Source organism: Danio aesculapii, chromosome 18 (assembly GCF_903798145.1).
Source record: "Danio aesculapii chromosome 18, fDanAes4.1, whole genome shotgun sequence".
In the NCBI taxonomy this organism is placed as follows: Eukaryota; Metazoa; Chordata; class Actinopteri; order Cypriniformes; family Danionidae; genus Danio; species Danio aesculapii.
This window is the reverse complement of record NC_079452.1, coordinates 39,693,789-39,720,067: the sequence shown is the minus strand read 5'-3', so window position 1 is coordinate 39,720,067 and position 26,279 is coordinate 39,693,789. Positions and strand designations below refer to the sequence as shown.

The following is a 26,279-nucleotide window of genomic DNA, read 5'->3' as shown; positions in this document are numbered from 1 at the left end:
GGAACGCATACCGCCCATATGGTTGATATATGCTACCGCTGCCATGCTGTCCGTCCTGACCAGCACGTGTTTCTGCTCCAGGGCCGGTAAAAAAACGGCGGAGAGCGAGAAACACTGCCAGCAGCTCTAGGCATTTCATATGCCAATGCAACTGGGGGCCCTTCAACGGGCCGGCTGCTACATGCTCGTTGTACACGGCTCCCCAGCCCGCGCTGGAAGCATCTGTCTATACGACAACATGCGTGGATACTTGTCCTAAGGGCACCCGGCCCGTAGAAAATCAAGATCCGCCAGGGGCTGAGGTTGCGGCGACACAGCGAGGTGATGGTCACCCGGTGCGCGCCCGCGCGCCATGCCCGTCTGGGGACTCGATCGCGAAGCCAGAGCTGGAGTGGTCTCATATGAAGCAAACCGAGCTGCATGATCGTGGCAGCGGATGCCATATGCCCCAGGAGCCTCTGAAAAAATTTCAGTGGAACCACTGTTTTCCTGTCGAGAATACTCAGACAGGACAGCACTAGCCTGGCGTGCTCTCTGAAGGTCAGCTCCATCCCGAGATAAGAGATGCTCTGCCCCAGGGCGAGCATGCTCTTTTCTCGGTTGACCTGAAGCCCTAACTGGTCGAGGTGCTGAACCCTGTCCCTGTGCATAATCAATTGATCCCGGGACACGACTAGAATCAACCAGTCGTCGAGATAATTGAGAATGCGAATGCCCTCGATGCACAGAAGCGCTAGGGCACCCTCCGCGAGTTTCGAGAAAACCCGCAGAGACAGAGAGAACCCGAAGGGGAGGACTTTGTACTGCCAGGCTCGACCTTCAAACGCGAACCGGAAAAATCGACGGTGGCGTGGAAGAATGGAGACATGGAAGTATGCATCCTTCAGGTCTTTAGCTGCGAACCTATCCCAAGGAGGGACGGATTGTAAAATGCGCTTCTGCGTGAGCATCTAGAATGGCATTTTGTACAAACACCGATTCAGTCTGTGCAGATCTGGAATTGGCCTCAACCCTCTTTTTGGGCACAATGAAGTACGGGCTGTAAAACCCGCTCTCCATTTCAGCTGGAGGGACCAGCTCGATTGCATCCTTCACCAGGAGGACAGCAATCTCCTCGCACAAGACAGGGGCGGACACCGGATTTACATCCGTGAAATACACGCCCGTGAACTGAATCGCATTACCTAATCTGATTGTCCGTATGAGCCACCGTGACGGGCTGGGGATCGCTAACCAGGCTGACAGAACTCGTGCTAATGGCACCATTGGAATAATCATTGACATGCCAGCAGTAGGGCAGCTCGGGATGGGAAAGCGGCGTGGTCTCCAGCCCCACCTCCGAAGCAGCCCGGGGAAGCACATGTTCGATTCGAGATCCAGAGCCACGCTAACCACCCCAGAGGGGGGGCGTGGCTCCGAACCCTCATCGGAGCATGTTAACCCACCCTCCGATGCAGCGATGGACATCTGGTCGCCGATTTCATCCAGCGAGAGCAGACCCATCCCGGGGGATGCGCCATCACCCTAGCTGGAATCATGGATGGAGCGCACTGTGGAGGAGTGGGGGATTCGTTGGCCCGGACGTGGCGGATGAGTCCCCACTTTAGCCCTCAGGTCTGCCCGAGTGCTAACCAACTGGCAGGTAGCAGCAGGGGTGGCGCCGTCTGCAGCCAGAGAGCGCCGCGACCTCAGTTGCGCAACAGTCATGCCCTCACAGTGAAGACATGAGCTGCCCGCGAGAACTGCGTTGATATGCTGGAGCCCCAAACATATCAGTCCCTGTGCCCATCATCCGGGGAGAGGAAACCACCACATCCAGAAATGCACGGTAGGTACGACATCTTTAAAAAAACGCGTTTGTACGACTGTGTTGCTCTCTTAGGGGACTCTGCTCTTTTAGACAGCTCTTTTGTGATCACTACCGATGAAACGCCCAGGGATGGGAAGACCCCACAGCTCAACCGCCGCTGTCTGTGTTGTCACCCACACCGGAGGAATACAGCTTGCACTGATGCATAGGAACTCTTCAAGCTCAGTAGTGAGGGTCTAAATGAAAAAGATAACTGCTCGCTCCGCATGCGCTAGCTATATACTCGCCTAATTGACTTGATCGCTGGCATCTGTGGAGCCGAGCGCTACCAATTCATTTGGCATTCATTGGCCTGTTTTTTACTCTTCAGAGTGATTGGTTGACTAAATGTCCTCCCGAAGTCTGAGCAGACACACGTCAGAGTTCACCTGAACTGAAACTGTTATAGCATTCTCCTGCTGTCTTACTTTTGTCCTCACAGATAAAACTAAACAAAACGCTACCACAAGCAAAATGTAACAAACTTAAAGCATGACTACCAGGACTGAGAGGGGAAAAAAAATTAATTGAAGTAAAAGCACAAGTGGCTGGCACTTCTGTTGTCTGACATACAGTACATGAAGGGCTTTGTCCATGAGAGCAATAGTCTTGAGCCCTCAATTCGGTGCACGCAGTTTATTCTGCTCACTTGGCTTCAGCTCTTTCTTGACTACTCAGCATCATTCTACACTTTCTGTACAACTAAGCTTCCTCTGAAAGTAGATTTTATTTGTTTTTGTTTAAGGCCTTGGTGCTTTCTATCTATCCAATATGTTGTCCATATGCAATTTAATGTGCATGTCGATTGAACTACTTCAGCATTAACCCCATGAAAATAAGCGAGTCAGCAAGGTGTTCTTCCTTCTGAAACATCACTCCATGGTCTTTAAGTTGAATGTTTTTATAATTTATTTACTCATGACAATTTTATTTATGAAAATGTATTTACTTTTTCTTTTAGATGAATACAATGAGTTTAAACACTGACAGTTCTGAGCTTTATAATGGCAATGACCTGCAACCAACAGTTATGGTTCATGGTTTAATGACGGCTTTCTGAAGTGGAACGAGGAGTTTGAAGCTGATGTCAGAAGCCACACCTATGTCCAGAATACATCACCTGACACCCAATCTCAATTCAGTTTGGAAATGCAAGCAATTTACAGTAGTCTCAGTGATCTAATTAAACAGAAATATATTTGATTACATATTGTATATTTAATGGTGGCTTGTGCGGCTTCAGACAGTTTTGCTCCAACCCTAATTAAACAAGCTGATCCAACTAATCAAGGTCTTCAAGACTATTAGACACTAGTAGCCACTAGACCCATGGGCAAACTCGATCCTGCAGGGCAGGTGTCCTGCACAGTTTAGCTCCAACACTAATCAAACACACCTGCTTATAGATTTCTAGTGATCTTGAAGACATTGATTAGCATGTTCAGGAGGGTTTGATAAGTGTTGGAGCAAAACTGTGCAGGACACCCCAGCACACTGAAAAAAAATGATTCAAAGATGATTCCTTGGATTTACAATTTTTTTTTTAAAGTGGTTGTAAACAATTTATTTGGACTGAATTTAAACAAACAAATTAAGACGAACATTACTCAATTTAATTTGTTTGTTTAAATTCAACCCATATTAATTGTTTGCAACAGTTTTGCAGACATTATTTTTTTCAGTGCACTAGACAGTAAACACAACCTTATTGTTCTAAAGAACCCTTTTATTCTGAAATATCTGTACAATTTATATTTCAATATGTATCTTGTTTGCTACCATCTTTATTTTGTTTCTGTTTTTAGTTTATCAGAACACAACCCCTTCTCCACAGAATAAATATCAGTAGCCTAATAAAGTAGAATTTAGAGATATTGAATTTATGATCAATATTAGTATTTTTTCCTTAAGTATTATTACAACATTTAACTCAGTTGTGTATTTCAGATGCTGTGAAGTCATATAACTGTATAACTAATGCTAAATTATAATGACTTTTTTTGTATAAGTCGGTGGGTGCTAGCAACCAAAATTCTTCAAAATATGTTCTTTTGTGTTCAACAGAAGAAAGAAAATCATAAAGGTTTAAAATTACACAAGAAGAGTAAATGATGAGGTAATTGTGCATTTCGGGTGAACTGTCCCTTTAACACACGATCAATAGAGGCCAATTGCAAGTATATCAGTAGTCCTCAACAAAATAGTTGCCACCGCGTTTCCTCATGTTTCGGTGAGTTAATGTTGTGGGTACGCCAAAATCAATTTAATAATAATAATAAAAACATGCTATATTCGACACAGGCGTGGCTTCTGACGTCACGCCCTTTTTACCCGGGAAATCATTTCTGGCGCAAAACCCGTGAACAGGACCACACGAGGAGTGCATTTATCAGGAGAGAGCGTCAAGAGAGAGAGGTAAGTTTACTAGCTTGTTTTGTAAACTCATATTTGTCAATTTATGAAACGCAGACCAATTAAACCAATTATAGACAGCTAACATTACAGATGAGCCAATTACTGTCGTTGCTTGCCAATGGTCGTTAGGCCTGGCACGACAACAATTTTTTTGATTGATGATATGTTCCCGAAATAATTGCGTTAAACAATATTATCGTCATTTGAACACAATGCCCCAAAATACAAGTATATTAAAAAAATATAAACTGGAGAAACTGCCCAGGCCCTGCTTTCGCCTCGGAGAAGGATAAGAACACCACGATCTGCACCACGTAATCATGTAAATTATTGAAGTGATGATGTACATGTATTGTTCGATAAGTCAATATATATTGAGAATTCCGAAGTACTTGTTGTACATTGTACAAAGTAAATTTGTAAAAATGGATCTGGAAAATGGAAATGGAAAGTGTATATTTCATTTCAAGTTTTAACTTTAACTTGCAGTCTTTCATCTACCTTTTATTTTTTTTTTGCTTTTTTATTTTTGATAAATACATGTTTTTTGTGTAACTTGTAAGCATGGTCTAAGTTGGTAGTATGTTTTAAGCTGATTGGACACAGTAAATGTGTAGTGTCATACAATCAAGATTTAAGTAATATTCACTGAGCTTTTGATTATTTGCTTTTTAACTCTACTTTTCAGAATGTAAATACATAACTGGATGCAATGTCTAAACGGAAGAGAATTAGTCCTATGGAGGATGCCACTACACACATTCTGTCTGGCAAAGACAAGCCATGCTTTGAGGAGAGATTCATTAACTCTCATAAAGGTTAGTTAGTATCTGTATTTCAATGCTTTAGTCATCTCACACCACAAGAACATACTGTAGATTATTAAATCATATATCAAACATTAGACTGATATACATACGATAATAGCATTAAATGCATATGTAAAGCTGTGCTATGTTGAAAAATCTAATTTCAGTAGTTTTTTTTACTGGTATTATTAAGATAATTATTTTTTTGATGAAACAGTTGCTGTTGTGAATTGTGCAACTGATTGAACAGTTTTTCACAAAGGTTGAAACTAACCAGATGTTGGAAGAAGTTTTTATGGCCTGTAATTAATTAGTGCATGCCCATTAAAGGCCATGTCAATTAAATAAAGGACCACCTAATTGTCACTGAAACGCATAATTTTCAACGCTGTCATTTCTCTATTTTAGGTAGAGGTGTGTTTGCTAGCATGTCCATTGACAAAGGATGCTTCATTCTTGAATACCGTGGAAAGTTAATTTCCCAAGAGGAGAGCCAAATAAGACAGAATAAATACAGTGAAACAGAAAATACCTTCTTATTTGACTTTGATTGGGACGGAAAACAGTGGTGGTAGGTTTTGGGAACCATTTGTACTATTTTTGACCTATTGGAAACCAGTCTCATGTTTTGTTTTCTCATTTTAGCATTGATGCCTCAAAAGAAGATGGTTCACTTGGGAGATTAGTGAATGACGATTACAAGTCTCCTAACTGTAAAATTAAAAAAATAGGTGTTGGAGGCAAACCACATCTGTGTTTGTTTTCAATTAAGGACATAGCTTCTGGTGAAGAAATAACATACAACTATGGAGATTCAAAATGGCCATGGCGTACTCTGGTAATTAGGTCTCTATTTACCTTGAGTTGGCGTTGTTGAGTTATTGTACTTAATGTGTTATATTACATGATAAACTGAACAATTTCTATTAATAATAACGATGCAGTATTTTTAATAATAACGATGCAGTATTGACCGCATTGAACACTGCAAAAAAAAAAAAAAGATTTGTTTAGACCAGGTTCTCTCTTTACAGATCAACCGAGCAGACTCTTGCAGTGATGAGAACACGCCATCAGAAGAGGCCGCATGCTTTCCTACCAAAATCAACAAGAAGTCAACTGAACAGGTAGATATTTTCAGTTTGAGTCAAGTTCTTGATCGTCTTATAAGACACAAGGAACATAATGATCCGTTTAGACCCTCAGAAGGTTCCAGTTTCACTCTAATCTATTATTGTATAGAGTAATAGACTTATTTGAACATAATAAGAAAGTCCTCATTTTTAAACCGTGACGTAGCTTGAGGATTCCAGGAGTGTGTGAGGATAATCTGTCCACTGTACTGACATTGATGTGGTGTGAATCGTGTCGTGTGTGTGTGTGTGAAGGTCCTGATGTTTCTCCAGTATGAAATAAATGTAATGTGTTTCTCAGAGTAGATGATGTTCTCTCTTTACAGATCAACCGAGCAGACTCTTGCAGTGATGAGAACACGCCATCAGAAGAGGCCGCATGCTTTCCTACCAAAATCAACAAGAAGTCAACTGAACAGGTAGATATTTTCAGTTTGAGTCAAGTTCTTGATCGTCTTATGAGACACAAGGAACATAACGATCCGTTTAGACCCTCAGAAGGTTCCAGTTTCACTCTAATCTATTATTGTATAGAGTAATAGACTTATTTGAACATAATAAGAAAGTCCTCATTTTTAAACCGTGACGTAGCTTGAGGATTCCAGGAGTGTGTGAGGATAATCTGTCCACTGTACTGACATTGATGTGGTGTGAATCGTGTCGTGTGTGTGTGTGTGTGTGAAGGTCCTGATGTTTCTCCAGTATGAAATAAATGTAGTGTTTCTCAGAGTAGATGATGTTCTCTCTTTACAGATCAACCGAGCAGACTCTTGCAGTGATGAGAACACGCCATCAGAAGAGGCCGCATGCTTTCCTACCAAAATCAACAAGAAGTCAACTGAACAGGTAGATATTTTCAGTTTGAGTCAAGTTCTTGATCGTCTTATGAGACACAAGGAACATAACGATCCGTTTAGACCCTCAGTAGGTTCCAGTTTCACTCTAATCTATTATTGTATAGAGTAATAGACTTATTTGAACATAAGAATAGGGATGGCCAAAAACATTTTTTTCCAATAGTTTTTTTAAACTGTGGTCCATTCATTATTGATTCTCAAAAGCAGTGAATCGATTTTTGTATTATTATTTTTTTGTATTTTATTTTGGTTATCATTGCACATGCATGTCATCGAGGCATCCGCACTCACACTTACAGCCACATACATCATCAGGGCTTAACTTTTTGCAGTGTGTGGAAACAGTGTGAGGTCACCTGAGCAGGAGCAGAACTGAAGTGATGCTCACTGATCAACACAGATCATTTCCCTGGTCTCGAGACCACATCTCTGCTTTTTAACGATTAACTGATTAATTCCTTTAGTTAAATGGTTTAAAATATAAGTCATGTTAAAAATTTCTTTCAAGCTGTTTTTAAAATGTTTGCTGCGTGAGGAAATAAATTTGCTAGACCCATCATTCATAATTGTGTTCTAGAGAAAAGCTCAGTCATGTCGAAGTTGCAATTAAATGCTATACCAGAACATGATAAATAAATAGGTATGCCTATCTGTGAGAATATTACAAAGCCATATTATTAAATAATAAAGAATAAATAACTTAATATTGTAAGCATATGCTTATTTTTGCACTTTTGTGAAACGAGAAGGAAAAGTTATAGACTGGAAAATATTGTAGATATTAAAGTTTAATTTTTATCTTAAATGTAAAATAAGCTAATCAAGTTTTAGATGGGACTCTTTTTAGGCAGGTGTTCTAAAGAAATTAATCTGCCCACTATTTTAGGCTATATGTTGTTAAGCTACTGAGGGGAGTTTTGTTGTTTGTTTAATGTGCAACAGCTTTTAGAACAAGTGGCGCTTAAATTATTTTTTATTAATTTACCGTTTGTAAAATGTTCACCTGATTCAGTTTTTGAAATTTCAAAACTTTAAAATTTATATTCATCGATTTGTGAATCGAATAGAAAACTTGTATTAAAATCTAATTGAATCTGGGCATTTTAATTGATGCGCACCACTAATAAAGTCCTCATTTTTAAACCGTACCGTAGCTTGAGGATTCCAGGAGTGTGTGAGGATAATCTGTCCACTGTACTGACATTGATGTGGTGTGAATCGTGTCGTGTGTGTGTGTGTGAAGGTCCTGATGTTTCTCCAGTATGAAATAAATGTAATGTGTTTCTCAGAGTAGATGATGTTCTCTCTTTACAGATCAACCGAGCAGACTCTTGCAGTGATGAGAACACGCCATCAGAAGAGGCCGCATGCTTTCCTACCAAAATCAACAAGAAGTCAACTGAACAGGTAGATATTTTCAGTTTGAGTCAAGTTCTTGATCGTCTTATGAGACACAAGGAACATAATGATCCGTTTAGACCCTCAGAAGGTTCCAGTTTCACTCTAATCTATTATTGTATAGAGTAATAGACTTATTTGAACATAATAAGAAAGTCCTCATTTTTAAACCGTGACGTAGCTTGAGGATTCCAGGAGTGTGTGAGGATAATCTGTCCACTGTACTGACATTGATGTGGTGTGAATCGTGTCGTGTGTGTGTGTGTGTGAAGGTCCTGATGTTTCTCCAGTATGAAATAAATGTAATGTGTTTCTCAGAGTAGATGATGTTCTCTCTTTACAGATCAACCGAGCAGACTCTTGCAGTGATGAGAACACGCCATCAGAAGAGGCCGCATGCTTTCCTACCAAAATCAACAAGAAGTCAACTGAACAGGTAGATATTTTCAGTTTGAGTCAAGTTCTTGATCGTCTTATGAGACACAAGGAACATAATGATCCAATTAGACCCAGTGGTGTCAACTTATTTTTAGTGTATTTTCAGACTCCTTAGTGACAAATTTTCAAAAAAGCGACTAGCGCCAAATCTAGCAACCTTTTTTTTTTTTGCTGTTACTGGAGATTTTTGGAGACCCTGATCTGTCTTAAATTTAATAATTAAAAAAAAAAGCTATTAAAAAAAGTTAACATTGTTGGAATTTCAACATACAGGTTCTGAACTGTTTATTTATAAACCACAGCTACACAGGTTTGCTGCCCGGATAAACCGACTGAGAGAACATCATAACAGACATGCTGAACGCTTTGAAAAGCTGTCTGAAGCACTTGTAATTGAAGGACGGGTGCCTGATAGCTCAGCGAATGATGAATCTGAGGTATATGCTAGTTTTTTTTTGTTTGTTTTTTGGAGGGGGGGTCAAAATGTCTTTCATATTTCAGCGTAATGTTTCTCATAGGGGCTTTTAATACAGTATTGACTGATCCCACAGATATCTTGTGAGGAATCCTGTTCTGACTACAGTGACAAGGATTATGTCCCTGATTCAGACAGTAGCTCATCAGACAGCAGTTGTAGAAGTGAAGAGCTTTATAATTTGCATGCTAAGCCACTGAAGGGAGGTGTTGTGGGGTTTCAGAGTACAACAGACAGGAGTGCAACAGACAGGAGTGCAGCAGACAGGAGTGCAAGCGCATTAAATAACCGCTCCACATCTGTGACCCCGATGCCTACTGACCTGCAAATAAACAGATACAAGAAGAAACAATATTGTGTTTATTGTCAGAAGCCATTCTCTAAAATCGCACGACACTTGGAGTTTGTTCATCACAATGAACTGGAGGTAGCTAAGGCATTCAGCTTTGACAAAAAGTCAAAGGAAAGAAGAGCGAGATTACACCTTTTGAAAAGCAGAGGGAATTTTGCCCATAATGCTGCAGTTTCAAAAGCTGGAATTGGGGAAATGGTTGCTTGCCGGCGGCCCAAAGAAGAAAAATCTACCTCTGACTTCAGTCACTGTATCCACTGTCAAGGTCTGTACAACAGAAAGACCCTATGGAGACACATGCGAACATGCCCCCAGAACCCCACAAATGAAAAACACACAGTTGGACAGAGGAGAGTTCAGTCACTCATCAGCTTGAGCCTTCCTCCACCAGCGGATGTTAGCAAAAGCGTATGGACCATTGCTTGTGAGATGGTGAATGATGAAGTTTCAGATGTTGTAAAAAAAAATAGATACATTCTTCTTTTAGGGGAGCAGATGTACAACAGGCTGAAGTCACATTCAGGAAGAAATAACTATGTTAAACAAAAAATGAGGGAAGTAGCAAGGTTTCTCATCACTGCCAGATCACTGACACCCATTCATAATATAGAGGACTTCATCCAACCCTGCAATTTTTCTCATGTTATAAAAGCAGTAAGAGCAGTCGCTGGATTCAGTGAGGAGACAAACACCTACAAGATACCATCACTGGCACTGAAGCTTGGACACAGCTTGGTGAAGATTGCCAACTCGGTGGAATGCAATGCACTGATGTCAGGACGCGAAGCCGTTGCAGAGTGTGCACGAAATTTCAGACGTTTGTATGAAAGCAAGTGGAATGATGTAGTGTCTGCAGCTGCACTGACTACTCTGGGTGAAGCTAAATGGAATAAGCCACAAGTCCTGCCATTTACAGAGGATGTCAGAACACTGCACACATTTCTATACTCAAAACAGCAAGAGTTTGTGAACGCCCTACAAGAAAAACCTACTAGCAAAAACTTTGCCAATCTTTGCAAAGTAATGCTGACACAGATCATCATTTTTAACAGAAGAAGAGAGGGTGAAGTGTCCAAGATGGAAATCCAGTCTTACACGTCTAGAGACCAAACACCAATGCACAAAGATATCGCAGCTGGGCTCAGTGACTTTGAGAAAAAGCTTTGTGGTTATTTTCAAAGAGTGGAAATACGTGGTAAGAGAGGGAGAAAAGTACCAGTGTTGCTGACCCCTGATATGGTTGTGGCTGTGGATTTCCTTATAAGAATGAGAGAAAGGTGTCAAGTTCCTGTTGAAAACAAGCATTTATTTGCTCGTCCAGGTGCTCTGTCTCACTATCGGGGTGCAGACTGCATTCGCCTGTATGCCAAAGAAAGTGGAGCAAAGCATCCAGAAGCCCTTTGCTCAACAAAGCTACGTAAGCAAGTTGCCACGTTGTCCACAGTATTAAACCTTAAAGACAATGAGATGGATCAATTAGCCAACTTCCTTGGCCATGATATTAGAGTTCATCGGGAGTTCTACCGCCTCCCTGAAAGCACTTTACAGCTTGCAAAGATTAGCAAAGTCTTAATTGCTATGGAAAAAGGGAGACTGCCCGAACTCCAGGGCAAAGGATTAGATGGCATAACAATAGATCCTCAAGGTAAATATAACTGTGTAATATGTATTTTAACACAATCTGTAATCCATGATCAATTTTATTTCACAATGGTGTATATTCTGTGAAATATTAGGATTATTGTCAGTATTTCCTAAAATTTCAAACATAGGCAGCTGATTTGTCTTAATCAGATGCAATTCATGTGTTTTTGTTTTAAACAGATGAAATGGATGTCTCCAGCAACAGTTCCAGTGATGAGGCAGAACTGCAAACTTCAAGTTGCAGAAGTCAAGAGAATGAGGATCATATGAATGGTATATGGTATATTCTACTTCTACATTTTTCTTCCTCCAGCTCTGCCTTTACTCGCTTACTCTGGATAATTACACTAGCTAGAACTGTACATTTCGTCATGTACATAAGTCAGTTTACTATACTTCAGATTGTTGCTTGCATGCTCTACTATCAGCAGGCAACCTGCAAGACGAGGGACCTCAAGATGAGGGACTCGAGGTGTCTTCAAAGAAAAAGGCAAAAATGGGTATGAGAAAACATATCACTTGTCAAGTCAGAAGAATAACATGTTTATTGTAAAGATACTAAAGTACAATATTAATAAATTCTTTAATCATTTATTATTGAAATGCTTCATCATAGGCTCCCAGAAAGCACATGTGGGTAGACCTAAATCCCCCTCCATTGTAGACTTGGATGTTGCCCATCTCAAACCAGGTAACTGTTTGAGATTATGAGATTAGACTTAATCTTTACCATAGTCCCAATATGTAGGTGGGATTAAGACATCAGTGTGTGTGTGTGTAGTTCAGGCCTATTATTCACTATGGTCCCAATATGTAGGTGTGATCTAGACATCAGTGTGTATGTGTGTGTAGTTCAGGACTTATTATTCACCATGGTCCCAATATGTAGGTGTGATTTAGACATCAGTGTGTGTATGTGTGTGTAGTTCAGGACTTATTATTCACCATGGTCCCAATATGTAGGTGTGATTTAGACATCAGTGTGTGTGTGTGTGTGTGTGTGTAGTTCAGGACTTATTATTCACCATGGTCCCAATATGTAGGTGTGATTTAGACATCAGTGTGTGTGTGTGTGTGTAGTTCAGGACTTATTATTCACCATGGTCCCAATATGTAGGTGTGATTTAGACATCAGTGTGTGTGTGTGTGTGTGTAGTTCAGGACTTATAATTCACCATGGTCCCAATATGTAGGTGTGATTTAGACTTCAGTGTGTGTATGTGTGTGTAGTTCAGGACTTATTATTCACCATGGTCCCAATATGTAGGTGTGATTTAGACATCAGTGTGTGTGTGTGTAGTTCAGGCCTATTATTCACCATGGTCCCAATATGTAAGTGTGATTAAGACATCAGTGTGTGTGTGTGTGTGTGTGTGCGTGTAGTTCAGGCCTATTATTCACCATGGTCCCAATATGTAGGTGTGATCTAGACATCAGTGTGTGTGTGTGTAGTTCAGGACTTATTATTCACCATGGTCCCAATATGTAGGTGTGATCTAGACATCAGTGTGTGTGTGTAGTTCAGGACTTATAATTCACCATGGTCCCAATATGTAGGTGTGATCTAGACATCAGTGTGTGTGTGTGTGTAGTTCAGGACTTATAATTCACCATGGTCCTAATATGTAGGTGTGATTTAGACATCAGTGTGTGTGTGTAGTTCAGACCTATTATTCACTATGGTCCCAATATGTAGGTGTGATTTAGACATCAGTGTGTGTGTGTAGTTCAGGCCTATTATTCACCATGGTCCCAATATGTAGGTGTGATTTTGACATCAGTGTGTGTGTGTGTGTGTGTAGTTCAGGACTTATATATTGAATAATATGTATGGATTGTATAGCAGTAGTAAGTAATGACATTTACTGGCTTTGATTGATTTGCTTTGTATTTTAATTTTTTTAGGTCCAAAAGTCATTGTGAAAAGGAAGTGGTCAGAAGAGGAGGTCAATGCAGTTGAAAAACATATGCTGCATTTCATACACAGCTGTAGAGTTCCTGGGAAAGCAGACTGTGTCTCGTGTCTGTTGGCCGAACCTCATGCACTAAGAAACAGAGATTGGTCTGCTGTTAAGTTTTATGTAAATAACAGAATTGCTGCTTTGAAAAGACAACAGAGTCGGTAGGAGAGATTTTTCTTTACATTTTCTTTATATATGCTGTTTTTAGTGTTGTCACGATACTGGAGTTTGATACCAATTGGTACTGAAATTTTAAAAACGTCCATTTCCATGCTCAACAGAAATGACTGTGATTGGCCGTGAAGGTCATCAGTTCATCGAACTCACCGCTGTTTACTAAGTGTAACCACAGATACAGGGACACTGGAGCGTTGTAAAGCTGTGAAGATCGGCTGGTCTGTCTGAGCTGACATACGAGCGATCCGATGATGAATCGACTGATCTTCGTGGTTTTAAAAGGCTCCAGTGTCCCTGTATCTGTGGTTACACTCAGTCAACAGCCTTGATTTCAGTGAACTGATGACTTTCACGGCCAATCACAGTCATTTCTGTTGAGCATGTGAACACAACGGCAAATCAGCGGTTTTTAAGAACGCGCTCAAAATGTTCGCAGGAAATGAACGTTTTTAAAATTTTAGTACCGTGACAACACTAGCTGTTTTATGTTTGGGTTTATATGTGTTTTTTGATCTTATCAGAATTTTGTTTGGGCATTAGTTCCAGGACACCAGTCTGTTTTGGTCCCCATGTATTCAGCTGCATATAAACACTAAATGTTTGCACATTTTTTTGTTACTGCAGATAAGATGCTGTTTTGTAATCAGTGTTGCTACAGCAATAAAATCGTTCTTGTGAATTCAGTATTGAATCTATATTTTATATAATGGGTTGCTCTTTGCTTCTGTCATAATTATCCAATTTTAGTTATTTTCTGGAGCAGCATTAGTAGTTGATTTATTTCAGTTGGTCTCCAGTTATACTTCACAGCAAAACATTTTTTTAATCGGTATGTTTATCTTAACTCGCCCTTCACTACAGTATGTGGCCAGTACATTATCTAGGTATGATTTGGACATCACTGTATGTCAGTGTAGTTCAGGTCTCACTTTTTACCATGGTCCCAATATGTAGGTATTATTTAGACATCAGTTTATTTGTGTTTATTTGTCCTGAAAAGTGATGAAATTAATGTTTGTCCTCATATGTAGGTAAAAAATCAGGTTGTGCAAAATGAGCTTGAAATGCAAATCTTAACAGATGACTGTCATAACAAGGCCATTGGCAACCTAAACCTGTATTTAGCTTTGCTCTAGCAGCTTCAGAAAGGCATGTCCCCATTTGTGATGTATTTTTCATATGTACCAGTTTTTCACAAAAACGCGTATGTGTGTGTGTGTGTGTGTGTGTGTGTGTGTGTGTGTGTGTGTGTGTGTGTGTGTGTGTGTGACTATCCTGTCGCAAATTGCAGCAAAAAGCCCTACATGACGGTAACAGTTTGATTAAGGTGTTTACATGTCTGTAATGCACTTTAATACTGAGACTAAACTCGGCATACTCCACATGTCTTAATACGATTTCTCTTTAGTTCGACTATGACCTTATTCTGATTAAATTAATCAAAACTTGCTGTTTACATGGTAGACTCTTAATCAGAGTATTGTCTTAATCACATTAAAATCGAATTATTGGGGTCCATGTAAACGTAGTCAATGACAGCTAAAATCTGTCTTGGGATGATTCTTAGCGAGCAAAGATGCTTTGAGGCTGTGCTTTGAGAGTACCAAAAGTAAAGGAGTAACTTGTTTCTTTAAGGACAACGGTGTATAACTCGATCATTGGACATTTAAATGTAACAAGTGATCTTGGGTGCTCCATGAGGTAATACAAAGAGGTAACAAACAAGCAAAAACCGCATAGTTCCTTAATCCTATGCGAAGCTAATTCAAATATATGTATAATATAAGCTGCTAAAATCAATGTTTGAGTATCGATGCATGTGCAAAATCTAAAAAGTACACGTTCACTGGCACTTCTTTTTGATGTCCTTTGTTTTAGTCACCTGTAGGTGTGTAATCTGGGTCATCAGAATCTGTCAAGTCTGAATCATCCGAGTATGAATCAGAATACAGTGCATTTACATCATATAACATGTATTCATCATCTTCAGCCTCTCTTTCTTTTTCTAAAATGCCACAAGCTCTGTTTGAATCCACAAGTCTGGCACACTCTTCATTATTCAGTCTGTGAAGGCACACTTGAGGTTGAAGCCACTTGGACTGCATGAGGAAGCTTTGACTCTCTAAGGACAGTTTCAGCTTGGGTTCAATGGTTCTGCTTGCTTCGGTGAAGACAATAGGAGCTAAATCCGGTCCTTCATTGATTCTTGAGGTTCCTAGTTGCTCCAAGGCAGTGGATTGAGATGGTGAGCGAGATTGTAGGAGTGAAGGTGAAGGGGTAACTGGTGTCGTTGAGGACACTGGTGAAAGACTGACCTTAGAAATGTTTGTAGAGGATGAATCTGGGTGCGAGGACAACGAGTGCTGGTTTGTTGATGCTTGAGTTTGAGGTGTATGCGGGAGAAGTGGTGGAGTGCTTTGGGTTGATGTTGGAGTGCATTCTGCCTGTATGGCATCTCCATCAAGCTCTTCAGAACATTCCTGAAGGATGCTCTTCATTTTCTTACCATGTCTGGAGCATGTCTGCTCTGTGAAACCAGTCTCGGCTTCCTTCATTTCCGGTTCAGCTTGAGTCTTCGCAAGTCTGTGCTTCCCATCCAGATCCTTCTGCACCGGAAAAGATTGGCTCAAGTCATCCTCATTGGGTTCAGAACCTGATAACTGCGTGGATGTAACTCTATCAGAACAAATCTCCTTCTGAGGTAAAATATTTTCTGAGTTTTTATGCTTCCACAAGCCCTGGGCACCAAAAAGCTCTTTTGAGCTGGGTTGTGAGAGAGGATCTTTTGTTGTGCTGTCCTGTGATGGCCTTAAAATGACATGGAGAGTACCAAGGAATGGTTTCTCAACTTCAGCATCCCTTTTTTCTTCAGAAGTGTTTGGAACTGAGGATGTGCTACAGACTTCAAGATCCAGATTTGTTGTTGCAGCTGTAAGAAAGAGAAAATTGAGATTGTATGACATTTCAAAGCTGATATATTAACTTCCAAATAGGCATGGGACGACGAAATTCTGACGGTATGATAATTTTGGATAAAAATATCACGGTTTCACTGTATTGGCATTACTGCTTTTAAATATGTTCTTAATTATCTGGGTAGAAAAACAAAAAAAATGTTTCCCTTATTGAACAGAATATATTTTATTTTAAGAAACATTTAAAATATTTTGGAACAGTAAACATGCGCTATTGAAATACAGTATTTTTCATTTGCTGTAAATCAAAATATAGTAAAACAATTGAGCGTGAAACTTGACCAATCACCTAAAGAGATTTTTCTGGAGTAAGAAAACAGAGATGCAAGAAGCTGGCAGCTACAAAGTGTGGGCAAATGCTAAAAAACTGAATGAAGCAAAAAAAAAAAAGCTTACATATACCGTAGGAACGGTATGACAGAAAACTTTGGCGGTTTTAAAACCTTGACTTTTCCAAACCACTGTAACCTTTGAAACCGGTTATCGTCACATGCCTACTTATAAAGCAAAACCGTGTTTCTCACCGCAATGTAGAAGTCTTTTCAGAGCTGTGGCTAAAGATGCGCCCTCCTTTGACAGCAGTTTCTTCAGGATCTTCTCTCCCCTTTCATATGAATGGGGCTGCTTTAGTACCTGGACAAAATGACCAGCATTACTTTTACACATATGCATTTGGCATATACATTAATCCAATGCAATTGACAGTACATTGTGTTGAAATTGCTCAACATGATTAGACAAGCTTTTGCTTTTATGAGAATAAAATACACAATCTGTTGGCACCATGAACTACTAAGTAATGTAAATATATAATTGTAAACAACAGTCTTTTCTTTGAGTGATGGGATGGCCCTGAGAGATTATATTATGCAGAAAAATATATATTTAGGCATAATGTGGTACTGTTAATTATATACAAGCACGTGGACTCTTAATATTATAAATTAATTACAGTTTAAGCTGTATATATAGCTTAGATTGGTATTTGGTAAAATATCCAAATTTCTTGTCATTCTTAATGATCAATGTCCTAATCACCATATCAGGTTTTATTCTGTGTTAACAACTGTCTGGATGTACAATATCCCTTACATACCAATTTTTCTATTTCAATTCACGTGGTTTAAAAGTCATGTTTGATATCATTTAAAATATCCCAACTAGTATAACAATCAGGCCATAAGTCCCAAATGAGGCTCAATATATAAACAAGCAGTTAAAATTATGGACTTAAAGCCTATGCGATGGCATCATTGTGAAGTTTTATGTAAACATAACCTTTTTAGTTTTGATAGTTTTATTAAATTTAATTATCTTAAATTGGTTTTTAAATGTTTAAATAATCATGTTCCAATGCTGTTTTCTGATTTAATCAGTAGGCATCAAACCTCTCACAGAGTCACACGGGCAACTGCTAATGGTGACTGTCTAGTGCCATAGTGTAAGACTTCTTTTGGCCAGTCTGTATAAGGGAAAATAAAATATATTCTGTTCTCTGTAAAGGGAGCCAAACTGTGGAATGATTTACCTGTTAGCTTAAAATCAGAAAGTAATTAAATATTTTTAGTAGTGTTCTTAAAAAGTGGTTAAAAGCAAAACAGCAGTGTTTGCACAAATAGTCTACTGTTAGTTTGTTGGATCATGTCGCCTTTGCTTTTGCTCCAGTAATTTTATGTAAAGAATTATGATGCTGTGTATATGTTTTTATTATAGTTCCATTTTGTCAATTTTGTCAAGCCTCCTGTGGACAGGTGTTGAGAATTAGCAAGTTTGCTAAAACACTTAAACAAATGCATTTGGTTGCACAGTGTAATTGGGATGTCCATGTCAAATAAATAAATAAAATAAAAAATAAACATTTAAACCGCATAGTCAAATGTCCATAAATGTATTATTTTTATTAGATTTAATCAATGTATATTATAAAATCTGTAATCTGTTAATTAAAGACAAAATACAGTAGGTGCCACAGAAATAACCAAGCATTCATGAAAAGAAACAAAACAAAATATTCAGCATGAACCTTTGATGAAAAATCGATTCGAGTCAGGAGCCTCTGTGATTGGTGGATAGCACATTGGCTCCCTGAAGATCGTAAGACATACAATCGCCTCTTTAGAGAGTCAAGACAGAATGGAGCTTTGTTTGCTCCATTCCAAAAAAATAGTTCTGCTTTAACTTTAACAAATCAACAATCGATTGAGATACTGCAACCCCTGTGACTGTTTGATCTCACATCAGCTCACTGCAAGACGTAATACGCACAACTGCCTCTCTAGACAGTCTAGTTAAAGGAGCTTTGTTTACTCTGCTAATATCAGCCAGTAATCTTGAAAAATGCGAGCAAGTTTTGAAACAGACTTGCCAGCTGTTGATGATTCGAACCTCTTTATTCATTTTGTTTAATTCATACTTAAGTCTATACAGATAATACACTCGTCTGTTTAGACAGTTATAGCTTTTGTCAATGTTATTGCTTTTAAATGGCTATGGAGGTTTACATTGGATAGGTTTCAAATGAAGAAAAAATTGACTTGTAATTCATTTAAATATACAGTAAATTGATACTCTTTGACACTATTATACAAGTACTTGTGCATCTGTTGATGTCATCTTGTGTAGATTTTTTAATTTCATTTGAAAACCCCACCAGTAAAAACATAAATGGGCATCATTTTAGGGCCATACAGCTCACTGTTCATGATACGCGAGGTATTTAAGGAAAATCTAGTTGAAATTTAGATGGGTTTTTTTTGTGTGTTTACCTCCATACGAAATACCACTTAAAGCAATGGTCCCTAACTCAATTCCAGGAGGGCTGCAGCTCTGCATACTTTAGCTCCAACCACCTCAAACTCACACCTCCTTAATAGTCTCTAGTAGTCTTGAACACCTTGATTATTTGGATCCGCTGTGTTTGATTAGGGTTGAAGCAAAACTGTGCAGAGCTGCAGCCCTCCAGGAATCAAATTTGAGCCTATGGCTTAAAGGGATGGTTCACCAAAATAGATAGTTCTTGTAGAAGTAGTTGTAGTAGTAGTAGTTGCAGTAGTAGCAGCTATTGTAGTGGTATTAGTTGTCGCAGTAGTCATAGCTGTAGTATCAGCGGCAGTAGTAACATTAGTAATTGCTAGTAGTAGTTGATATAATACTTGAAATTATTATTGTCGTCAGTATTATTACTGTTGTCCTTCCGTTTGTTTTGTTTTTATATTTGTTTTTTTTTACTGTCGTTACATCTATCAATACATTACTATCATTGTTGTCACTCCTTACCACTGATTGGTTTCTGTCTTTTTTATTCATATCTATTTTATTTGTTTTATTTATTGACGTGTGACGTATTATAGTTTTCTATTGTTATGCATGGTGTGTATATATATATTTTTTTATTTTCTCTTATTTATGTACTCTGACCTGTCCACCCAGTTACCCTTACATGTGCACACAAACACACACACATGCCAGTACCTGACTGTTCTGATGTTTTTTTTTTTTGTTTGTTTTGTTTTTCATCTGTTCTTTGTTGTTGTTTTTTCTTTTTCTTCCAGTTGTATGTGATCTCAATTTGTGTACATTTTGCATAATATTACAAAAAAAGTAAGTGCAGTTACCACCGCATATTTAAAGGACATCTTTAAAGCACATAAAGCTCTTGTTCACAGTCATTCGTTCCTTCATTCCTTCATTCATTCATTCATTCATTCATTCATTTGTTCTTGTCTCCTTACTAATAGATAGACCAATTAATTACAAATTCATTTTGAAAGTCAGCATCAAACAAACCATTTGTACTAAACAAAAACAAAACAATAGAAACTCTGCTCAAACACACACAGGAAACCTTTTGGTCCGAAAATGAACTGCACTAAATCATTTTCAAGGCACAATTAAACACAAATACAGCCAGTATGAAACAAATGCATATAAACACAAACCTGATCAATATATGTAGGTTGTGGCAGAAGTTTATCTAGCTCTCCCAAATAGTGCAAGAGTCTCTCCTCCAGTTTCTGTGCGTAGCATTCGCCATATTGCTCCTCCATTAAATCCTGCAAAGTTTAACGTTCACATTTGATTTAACAATTAATAAATGCATTTCAAAGTACTTAAACGTGTGACTATACTAACGTGAATGTAAGTCTCCCGCATATCCCTGTCTCTTGCCAGAACATGAGCAAAGGACTTGAACTCTTTCTGGTTTTTCTGCATCAGATCCACGTGCTTGCGTCTCTATATAAAAATATAAAAAACAATACTTTTATATTATGGAGAAATGGTTGTCCCACATTACACTTCACAAAAAAACATGCACCAAATGGCATTTTTAATTTCATTCTTTGGCTTTTTTTGATGTATTTGTGGAGGCCCCTGGTGGACGGAGAGTAGACTTACACATTTGTGATAATCTGGAAGTTTGTTTGGGAAAAAGTTTTCCATCTTGGCAGAGATTTTAGCAGTGCTCTCATCATTCCACAACATCCACATTATAACCTGAGACAAAAATGCAGAAGCATGTTTTTATACAATCTTGTGGATGACAGAAAGTAAAAGGGATACACTGCAAAAAATTTGTGTTGTTTCTAGTCCAAATATCTAAAAATTCTTAAAAAAAAAAAATTATGATAATAATCTGCCAATTATTAAGAAAAATCATTCGTTTTCACATAAAATTATTTTGCTTACACCATTGGTAAATTACTTTGCTTGTTTTAAGGAACAATTCACCTAATTTTGACATTATTTTCAAAAATAAGAAAATATTTTTGCTTATCTAGAAAATGCTTCTAGATTTAAGATTTTTTAAAATATATTTGTACTAAAAACAAGTCAAAGTAAGTAATTTAAGTAAGAAAAGCCTTTTTGCAGTGTTGACATTTATGATTTTATTTGTGTTCTGTTGAGCACAATACAAGACATTGTAGAATGTTGGAAAAAAGCAGCCATTGACAGCCATAGTAGAAACAAATGCTGGTAATCAATGTCGGCTTTAATTCCCAACAATTTTCAGTACTCTTACCAGCCACTTTATTAGGTACACCTTACTAGTACCGGGTTGGACCCCCTTTTGCCTTCAGTACTGCCTTAATGCTTAATGGCATAGATTCAACAGGGTACTGGAAATATTCCTCTGAGAATTTAATCACAGAATCAATTAAATCTGCTGCAGGTTTGTCAACTGCACATCCATGATGCAAATCTCCCATTCCACCACATCCCAAAGGTGCCCTATTGGATTGAGATCTGTTGACTGTGAAGGCCATTTGAGCACAGTGAACTCATTGCCCACTCATGCCAAATTCTGATCCTACCATCCAGATGTCACAACAGAAATCAAGACTCATCAGACCAAGCAAAGTTATTCAATCTTCTATTGTTCAATTTTGGTGAGCCTGTGCAAATTGTAGCCTCAGTTTCCTGTTCTTAGCTGACAGGAGTGGCACCCGGTGTGGTCTTTTGCTGCTGTAGCTCATCAACCTCAAGGTTCAATGTGTTATGCATTCAGAGATGCTTTTCTGCAGACCTTGATTGTAACGAGTGGTTATTTGAGTTACTGTTACAGCTCGAACTAGTCTGGCCATTCTCCTCTGACCTTTGGCATCAACAAGGCATTTGCGCCCACAGATCTGCCGCTTACTGAATATTTTTCACTTTTTCTGACCATTCTCTGTGAGATGGTTGTGCATGACAATCCCAGTAGATCAGCAGTTTCTGAAAATACTCAGACCAGCCCATCTTGCACCATGCCACATTCTGATGCTTGGTTTGAACTGCAGTAGATCGTCTTGACCATGTCATCATGCCTAAATGCATTAAGTTGCTGCCATGTGATTTGGCTGCTTAGAAATTTGCATTAACGAGCAGTTGGACAGGTGTACCTAATAAAGTGGCCGGTGAGATTTTTTTAAGTGTTCAACATAAGAAAGAAACTCAAACAGGTTTAATAAGCAGATAACAATGGACAAAAAAAATAATGCAGAATTAAAAAAAATTGTGTGAACTATGCCTTTAATTCTTGTGGGTTGATTTATATTTGTTATCGAGGTACACAAGATCTCACCAGCGTCTGCAGACCAAACTTGATCTTCATGTGTTTAATGGGAGTCACGAGTCGTGGTTCGAGTGTGTATGTAACATCCAAAAACTCAAGGACCCTCTCAAAGTGCTGGATGTCTCTGGTTTGCACAATCCTCCAAACTTCTGCTGCCACCACACGGACTCTGCACGGCTCCTCGAGGCTCAGATGGTGCCAGTCTCCTTCTAGCCATAATGGAGGGCCTAGAACTAAAGTAAGCATGAACTGATTAGATACCCTATTTTATATTTCAGCAATTGTGCAATGAATTTAAAGGGGACCTATTATCCAAAATCACTTTTATAAGGGGTTTAAACGAATACTGTGTGATATATGAACACACTTCATTAAAACAGTCTGCAGAAACAGTTTGATTGACATTCTCCCTTTTGTACATGTCATCAGAGGGGGAAAGTCCCACCCATTAGTGATGATCTCTCCCTCATTAGCACAGAAAGCCCTCAGTGAGAAGCAGCCAACTGCCATTAGTTTTCACCATACTTGCTGAAGATAATGTCAGTGACTAACAGGCATTATAAATGGTTTAGGAGTTTTAGGATGCACAAATGAACACCGGTGTCTCTGTAGACTGCCTATTTCTGAACCACATTTTCAGTTTTTCACAGAGATAACATTAGACTTGTTTTAAATCTGCCACTATGCTAACACATAGGCATTTGTAGCTCCGCCCTTTTTAGAAAAGAGCACAATCTCATTTACATTTAAAGCGATAGTCACCAAAACGACACAATTTAGATTGTGAGCCTAAAAGAGGCAGTTTCACAGAGTGATAAAAAAACTGTGGTGTATTTTATGCTGAACCTTCACATACACACTAGGGCTGCACAATATTGGAAAAATCTAACATTGTGATATTTTGTTATTCTGTGATATATATTGCGGTATGATTACCATTTCAACAGAGGACTTGAATACCTCTTATTTGCAAAGAATTCATCATTTCAGATTGGTTGAGATGATTCTATTGAGAAGTACATCTGAATAAAATATAATAAACCATCTACAAACATGGATCAATATAATTAAAAATAAGATACAATTGAAATACACACTGTTTTATTGCTTTCAGAGTCTAACAGTATTCAGGTATAGTAATTGAATAATACAAATAATTCAATAAAATGTGTTATTATTAAAGTTACAAACAGTACAGTTTCTAAGCCGTGAATGCTTTTAAAGACATTATACAGTCACAGGCCTCAAAAACACATGAAAATGAAAACTTTTAATATATAATATAATAATATATAGACTCACTCAACATTGCATCCTGTGATGTGACTATTGCGAGTCACATTGCAATATCGATGCTGAAACAATATATTGTGCAGCCCTAATACACACTCTAGGGACATCAAAGACTTATTTGTAAAAAGGGGCATAATATAGGTCCCCTTTAAAACAAATCTGAGCCAAAAATAATTAAAAGAGGACATTATTTTTCATTACATTTCTTTAAATTTGATTGAAGTAAAGAGTATTAAGTCTCGTTTTGTTTGAAAACCAAATGCTCAGGGGTAAATCTTTTTTTTTTAAATTGTGAACGAACCGTGATCTTTATTTTAAGCCAAAAAATCATGAATTTTCATAAAAATTTATTTTATGCAGAATTGTGCCGCTCTAATTTTAACCATGCTTTATACAAGAGGCCCACTTAAAGTGGCATTTGGTGTAACAATTTATTTATTTATTCATTTTCTTTTCGGCTAAGTCTCTTTATTAATCCAGGGTCGCCACAGTGGAATGAACCGCCAATTATCCAGCATATGTTTTACACAGCGGATGCCCTTCCAGCTGCAACCCATTACTGGGAAAGTAACAGTTTATATATTAACAAATTTGATCAGACATGTTTAAAATAGGGCAACGCAGTGGGTAGTGCTGTCGTTGGCGGTTCATTCCTCTGTGGTGACCCCAGATTTATTTTACAGCCATAAAAATGTATTAATTGTCATTTTATATCTTTATACTTTCACAATATACTTAGTTTTCAACCAAATTGCAAGTAAAACGTTTTAAATCATCTAACATGCATTAAGCTTCAGTATTATCCCTCATTCTTTTATATTTTTTTGTACAGATCAGAATAAGTATGTTGGTTAATTTTTACATAAATATGTGTCTGTTACGCTGAATGACCACGGAAATTTATTTCACTTACATTTTGACATTTTCACAAAAGTTATTTAAAACATTAAATCAGATCTTTTTCTTTCTTTTAAGATGCTTTCTGTGTACAGACAATCCCTTGTGTAAATTGAATTGGTTGCAGACACCAAAATGGGACATGTTTTAACATGTACAGTATATTGATTATGGTTATTAAAAATATAGCAAAAAGCACCTTCTATGACCTCCATCATCCGTTTGGTCCATGCATATTCAATGATCCATAATGGTAAATCAGGAATTAGGATAGAGCAGGCTTTCTCCAACCACAGATTTTGACTCATTCCAGCAAAAGCAGCAGCAGTTTCAGTGTCAAGCACAGTCATGATGTCCAGGCATCATCATCTGCATCCAGGAAACATCCAATCATGGATTCTGCTGAAATTGATGATGCTCCTTTTAAAAGGCACATTTTCCCAGGCATGTCCGGGCACGTTTAGAACCTACGTGACAGAAGTGTCTAGTTATACTCATTTAACATCAAAACTGGATACATCACACAAATAAATAAAAGTCCAACAATATTACAGCTACTGCATAACATCTTCATCAGATAAGGCAAGTGCGATAACACAAAGTTAACTTCCTTTGTGTGAAAACAGAAATTGTTGGCGGTGATGTTTTAAAAAAAATACAGCGATGAAGAAGCTTTTCAAAATAAGAGATTTGTACTGTCGCCACAAAAATCACATCAGGTAATATTTAATTGTACTGAATATTATGTGTTTTGCAGTGTTCGTTATTTAAAATTAAAATGTAAAAAATATAGGACATTAAAATAAAAAGAAAACGACATGATTCCAGCCAAATATGTCATATGGAGAGTTTAAATAATTTAACATACATTTATTAATGAATAAAAGTGAAAGTCGTGTTTTTTGGCCAAGTATGGTGACCCATACTTGGAATTAGTGCTCTGTATTTAATGGGCTAATCAACTGTTATGCACAGCTAGTGTTTTGTGAAAGCTTTATGTGACTATTTTCAATTTCATAAGGTTTCTATTACAGCATCGACATTGTAATATAATTCAAATATATTCAGTTACATAGACTTAAGCATCCATTGGGTTGTTAAAGTGTGAAAAAGAGATGAAAGACGGATATAAATCCTTAAATACAATCAGGGTGCGAATTACAGGGGGGGTTTGGAGGGGACTGACCCCCCTAATTAACTCTTGATCTCCCCTGAACGATGTCAAAACAACATGTATGAGGGGTCAGCTTTTTTTAATAGTGAGGAATTGTTTTCTCTGATGTGTATTTTAAATAATAATGTTAATAATAAAAATAATACATAATACAAATATACATTTTACCGCCCCTTTAGCGGTTCATACCACTGTGAAAGTTGTAAAGTCAAATTAGACACAGTTATACTATAACCTAAAATAAGCTCTGAAATACCCAATTAGACGTTACTGTGAGTCAGAATACACTAAATATCCCTCAAAACACAGTAAACCTCAAATCCCTATTCATCAATGTATAATTCACACCCTGAAAACAATCATATGCAGGAGAAACATTT

At 38.1% G+C, this 26,279-nt stretch overlaps 2 protein-coding genes across 2 annotated transcripts; one reads left to right on the top strand and one right to left on the bottom strand.

Moving 5' to 3' along the window:
• The first annotated feature begins 4,877 nt into the window (after positions 1-4,877).
• Positions 4,878-12,163, top strand: LOC130245363 (uncharacterized). The gene is made up of 13 exons (XM_056478030.1): positions 4,878-5,082; positions 5,482-5,644; positions 5,719-5,911; positions 6,108-6,200; positions 6,533-6,625; positions 6,960-7,052; positions 8,378-8,470; positions 8,805-8,897; positions 9,202-9,336; positions 9,451-11,371; positions 11,551-11,643; positions 11,799-11,870; positions 11,987-12,163. Exons 1-13 carry the CDS (start codon positions 4,977-4,979, stop codon positions 12,079-12,081), a joined length of 3,243 nt encoding a protein of 1,080 aa, XP_056334005.1. The 5' UTR covers positions 4,878-4,976; the 3' UTR covers positions 12,082-12,163.
• Positions 12,164-14,850: 2,687 nt separating this feature from the next.
• Positions 14,851-25,283, bottom strand: LOC130245655 (uncharacterized). Its single transcript, XM_056478405.1, has 7 exons — positions 24,925-25,283; positions 22,545-22,768; positions 20,879-20,977; positions 20,615-20,716; positions 20,422-20,535; positions 17,008-17,116; positions 14,851-16,437 (listed from the first exon to the last, which is right to left on the bottom strand). Exons 1-7 carry the CDS (start codon positions 25,073-25,075, stop codon positions 15,383-15,385), a joined length of 1,854 nt encoding a protein of 617 aa, XP_056334380.1. The 5' UTR covers positions 25,076-25,283; the 3' UTR covers positions 14,851-15,382.
• Between the last annotated feature and the right edge of the window lie 996 nt (positions 25,284-26,279).

What these genes read in the sequence shown, in the direction of transcription:
- LOC130245363 (XM_056478030.1), top strand. Translation starts at nt 4,977, where the DNA reads ATGTCTAAACGGAAGAGAATTAGTCCTATGGAGGATGCCACTACACAC. An exon ending in AATGGCCATGGCGTACTCTG is followed by an intron (nt 5,912 to 6,107) that starts GTAATTAGGTCT and finishes CTCTCTTTACAG; the next exon opens with ATCAACCGAGCAGACTCTTG. An exon ending in ACAAGAAGTCAACTGAACAG is followed by an intron (nt 6,626 to 6,959) that starts GTAGATATTTTC and finishes CTCTCTTTACAG; the next exon opens with ATCAACCGAGCAGACTCTTG.
- LOC130245655 (XM_056478405.1), bottom strand. Translation starts at nt 25,075, where the DNA reads ATGACTGTGCTTGACACTGAAACTGCTGCTGCTTTTGCTGGAATGAGT. An exon ending in GATGATGGAGGTCATAGAAG is followed by an intron (nt 22,769 to 24,924) that starts GTGCTTTTTGCT and finishes TGCTTACTTTAG; the next exon opens with TTCTAGGCCCTCCATTATGG. An exon ending in TGCGGGAGACTTACATTCAC is followed by an intron (nt 20,536 to 20,614) that starts GTTAGTATAGTC and finishes TAAACTTTGCAG; the next exon opens with GATTTAATGGAGGAGCAATA.